Source organism: Chiloscyllium plagiosum, chromosome 3, assembly GCF_004010195.1.
Source record: "Chiloscyllium plagiosum isolate BGI_BamShark_2017 chromosome 3, ASM401019v2, whole genome shotgun sequence".
In the NCBI taxonomy this organism is placed as follows: domain Eukaryota; kingdom Metazoa; phylum Chordata; class Chondrichthyes; order Orectolobiformes; family Hemiscylliidae; genus Chiloscyllium; species Chiloscyllium plagiosum.
Window position 1 is genome coordinate 127,489,847 of NC_057712.1, and position 4,774 is coordinate 127,494,620.

At 45.4% G+C, this 4,774-nt stretch overlaps 1 protein-coding gene across 1 annotated transcript in view; it reads right to left on the reverse strand.

Annotated features, from left to right (window-relative positions):
• The window catches only part of sde2 (SDE2 telomere maintenance homolog (S. pombe)), a 49,688-nt gene extending 49,502 nt beyond the window's left edge, over window positions 1-186 (reverse strand). The window contains exon 1 of the mRNA XM_043687280.1: window positions 28-186. Within this exon, the coding sequence (XP_043543215.1) occupies window positions 28-135 (108 nt within the window). The 5' untranslated portion in view covers window positions 136-186. The remainder of the gene's footprint in view (window positions 1-27) is intronic.
• Window positions 187-4,774: the final 4,588 nt, after the last annotated feature.

The window sequence follows — 4,774 nt, forward strand, 5'->3', positions numbered from 1 at the left end:
GGGGTGGGGGTGATCCGGGCGGTTTACCTGCAGCCGGCTGCACCGCTCTTTGAGGTGACTCCCGGTGCTCCCGGGCGGCACGGCCTGGAGCGAGGGCCGGGACCCGCGGGGAGGACGGAGCCAGATCTCTATCATGGCGGCGGACTGGGGCGGGCCTCGGCTACTGCGCCTGCGCGGCCTCCGCGGGGGCGGGGCACGTTATCGCAGTGACGTCACGGAAAGGCGCTGGGACGTACGTGCGCATGGCCACGTGATTCTGGGGCCACGTGACCCGCTGAAGGTGGAAGCCTGACATGTCATGCCTGCAGTTGATTGAACAACCTTAGGTGGCTGTTAATTTGTACCAGTTCCTTGACACTGTGATCTTTTGCTATAAATTATGTGTCTTATGGTCCCTCTGCACAACCACCTGATGAAGGAGCTAGTGCTTCCAAATAAACCTGTTGAACTGTAACCTGGTGTTGTGTGATTTCCTTTTACCTTGTCCTTCTACGTAGAAGTGTTCGGATCTTTGGTGAATTTGTGCAATGCATCTTCTCCAAAGTACACACTGCTGCTGCTAGGCAGCGGTGGAAGGAGTGGGTGTTTGTGCATCTACTGCCAATCAAGCAGCTACCTGGATGGTGTCAAGCTTCTTGTGTGTTGTTGGGGCTGCATTCATCATCCAAGGCAATTCCATCACACTCCTGACTTGTGCCCTGTAGATGGTGGACAGGCTTCTGGGAATGAGGAGGTGAATTATTCAATGCCTCTGACCTGCTGTTGTAGCTAGTGTTTATGTGGTCAATCCAGTTGAGTTTCTGGTCAATGGTAACCCAAAGATTTTCATTTTCCAGGGTTTAGTGACAGTAACACCATTGACTGTCAATGGGCAGTGGTTTGATTGTTACTTATTAGAGATGGTCATTACCTGGCATTTGTGTGGCACAAATATTACTTGGCACTTTTTAGCGCATGCCTACATATTTTCCAGATCTTGTTGCATTTGAACATGGATTGCTTCAGTATCTGAGGAGTCGCGTGTGGCGTTGAATAGTGTGCAATCAGTGGTGAACATCTGCATTTCTGACCTTATGATGGCGAGGGGGGAAGGTTATTGAAGCAGTTGAAGTTGGTTGGCTCTGAGGAACTCTTGCAGAGATGTTCTGGGGCTGAGATGACTGACTTTCAACACCTATAACTTTCTTCCTATGTGCCAAGGATAACTCCAGCCAATGGAGAGTTTGCCCCCTGACTCCCATTGATTCCAATTTTGCCACGGCTCCTTGATGTTACTCAGTCAAATGTCAGAAGTCACACGATGCCAAGTTATGGTCCAAACAGGTTTATTTGAAATCACAAACTTTCAGAATGCTGATCGTTCATCAAGTAAAGACAATGGACTTCGCCTAACGAAAGAACAGTACTCCAAAAGCATACAATTTCAAATAAACCTTTTGTACTATAACCTGGTGACGTATGACTTCTGATTTTGTCCACCCCTGTCCAAAACCAGCACCGCCACATTATCGTTGAAATGTAGCCTTGATATTAAGGGCTGTCACTCTTGCCTCACCCCTGGAATTCAGATCTTCTGTTCATGCTTGAATCAAGGCTGGAGCTGAATACCCTTGGTGGAACACAAGCTGAGTTTTACTGAGCAGGTTGTCATTGAACAGATGCTACTTGATAGCACTATTGATGACACCTTCCATCCCTGTACTGACGATTGAGTGTAGACCGATGAGGCTGTAATTGGCCGGGTTGGATTTGTCCTGCATTTTGTATGCAGGACATAACTGGGCAATTTTCCACATTGTTGGGTAGATGCCAATTTTGTAATTGTACTGGAACATCTTGCCTAAGGGTGTAGCAAGCTCTGGAGCACAAGTCTTTAGAGTACTATTGCCAGAATGTTGTCAGGGCCTGTAGCCTTTGCAGTATCCACTGCCTCCAACTGTTTCTTGATATCACATGTAGTGAATCAAATTGGCTGAAGACTGGCAACTGTAATGCTGGAAACCACTGGAGCAGTTCGAGATGAATCTTCTGGCTGAAGTTTGCTGTGAATGCAGATTCATTCCTCCAATCAACCTACCAGTTGTATCTACCATCTGTATTCACCTATCACCCTGCCCTCGTCCCCACCCATAATCCTTCTCCCCCCACCCATAACCCTCCCCCCTCCCATTTTATCTGCAACTGCCCCTACCCCTACCCCTACCTCCATTCTTGAACAAGGGTTACACCCGAAACACTGGCTTCTCCATCTCCTGATGCTGCCTGGCTTGCTGTGTTCTTCCAGCCTCATGCTTGTCTACTTTGGATTCCAGCATCTGAAGTTTTTTTTTTCTGTAACTAAGCCAGCCTTGTCCTTTGCACCAATGCATTGGGGTCTGCTGGCCCTGAGGGTGGCGATATTTGTGGAGATTCGACCTCCAGTGAATTGTTTAACTGTCCACCGCTGTTCACGACTCAATGTGGCAAGACTGTGATCTGATTCAACGGTTTTGGGATTGCTTGGTTTTCATTTGTTGCTTATGCTGTTCAGCACACAATTAGTCTTGTTTGGTAGCTGCACAACGGTTGACATCTCAGTTTATGGTATGCCTGGTGCTGTTCCTGGCATGCCCTCCTGCACAATCAGTGGTGCTACTGCTGAGCCATGTCCATCTTGGTGATGGGCATTGAAATCCCCCACCCAGAGTACATTTTACCATCCCTGGTGCTTCATCCAAGTGTTGTTCGATATAGAGTTATAGAAATGTTCAGCATACAAACAGACCCTTCAGTCCAACTCGTCCATGCCGACCAGATATCCTAAATGAGTCCCATTTGCCAGCATTTGTCCCATATCCTTCCTATTCATATACCCATCCAGCTGCCCCTTAAATGCTGTAATTGTACCAGTCTCCACCACTTCCTCTGGCAGCTCGTTCCATACACGCACCACCCTCTGTGTGAACATGGAGGAGTACTGATTCATCAGCCAGTGTGGTAATCAGCAGGAGGTTTCCTTGCCCATGTTTACCAGATGAGACTACTTGGGGTATGAGGTCCAATGTTGAGGACTCGGGAGGCAATATAACACTGACTATATACCACTATTCCGCCACCCCTGCTGGGTCTGTACTGCTGCTGGGACAGGACATATCCAGTGATGGTGGTGTCTGGGACATTGTCTGTAAGTAATGATTCCATAGTTATGATTATGTCAGGCTGTTGTATGATTAGTCTGTGAGATAGCTCTCTTTGGCACTAGCTCCCAAATATTAGGAAGGGCATGCAGGGCTGATAGGGCTGTTTCTGCCATTGTCTTTTCGGGTCGATGCCAGGTGGTCTGTCCACTTTCATTTCTTTATTGAGACAATAGTCATTGATACAACTGAGTGGCTGGCTCTATCATTTAGAGGACAGTTAAGAATCAGCCACATTGCTGTGGATCTGGAGTCAAATGTAGGCCTGACCAAGTGAGAATAGCAGATTTCCTTCCTTAACAGACATTAGTGAGCCAGATGGGGATTTCCCACAATCGGTAATTGGTCATCAGTAGGTTCTCAGTCTTCCAGATAAATATTTACTGGATTCATCTACCATGTTGGGATTTGAACCTGTGTCCCCCTGAACATTAGCTGAGTTTCTAGATTAATAGTCCAGCATTAATACCACTAAGCTGTCACCTCCCCTCCTGAACTTCTTCTTCATCCTTTCTGCCTCAGCAGCACTTTATTCTTGTATTGGTGTCAGTAATGTTGCAAGTTGCCCAAGGTCCTTGAAGTGTTGACTTGATGCTAACTTATCAATAGTAAAAGACAATGTAAGATTTTCTTCAAAATCCAGTAGTATTTCAACAAAAGAGCTTCAAAGTTGTGAATGGTATTTATCCGTCAAACACCATCAACAAAACAGATTGACCATGAACAAGTTGGAGTGTGGAAAATTGGCTGCCATGTTCCCAGCGTTCCAAGATAGGGTCCAACACAAAAGTGAAAAGTATATCAGCTGTAAAACACATTGTCCTGCATACATTATAGAAATAGCATTATAGAAATCCAAGTCTTTCTTTTCAAAGCGAATCCTTGCAAAAATTGAGATTTTTGAGATAGGGTTCCTCATAGAGATAAATTGCTGATAAGATTTAGGAGCTAATATAGTCCATCAAATCTGCTCCACCATTCAATAAGATTGTGGCAGATGAATAATCCCCTTAAAACCACTTTTCTCCACAACTCTTGAATCTCTTATTGATAAAAAAAATCAGACTATTTTAGCCCTGACCCTGCCTCATCAGCCCTCTGTGGTAAAGAATTCCTCAGGTTCATTTCCTTGTGAGAGAAGACATTCCTCTTCATCTCTGTCTTAAGTGGGTGGCCCCTTACTCTGATTACGCCTTCTTTTCTTAGACTCTTTGACAAGGGAGAATAAACATTTTCACATACCTGTCAAATCCCTTCAGAATAATATTTGTTATAATAAGGTCACTTCTCATTCTTCTAAACTCCTAAGAGTACAGGTCCAATGTTTGATTGATAAATTCTTAATCTCACAAGGAATTAAGGGATACGGGGAGAGTGTGGGTAAGTGGGGTTGAAATGCCCATCAGCCATGATTGAATGGCAGAGTGAACTTGATGGGCCGAATGGCCTTACTTCCACTCCTACGTTTTATGGTCTTACTCAACTATTCCCTGTAAGATCGTTGCTCCACACCCTGAATCAATCTAGTGAACCTTCTCTGAACTGATTCTAATGCCACTATATCTTTCTTTAAACAAGAGAACCAAAACTGCACCCAG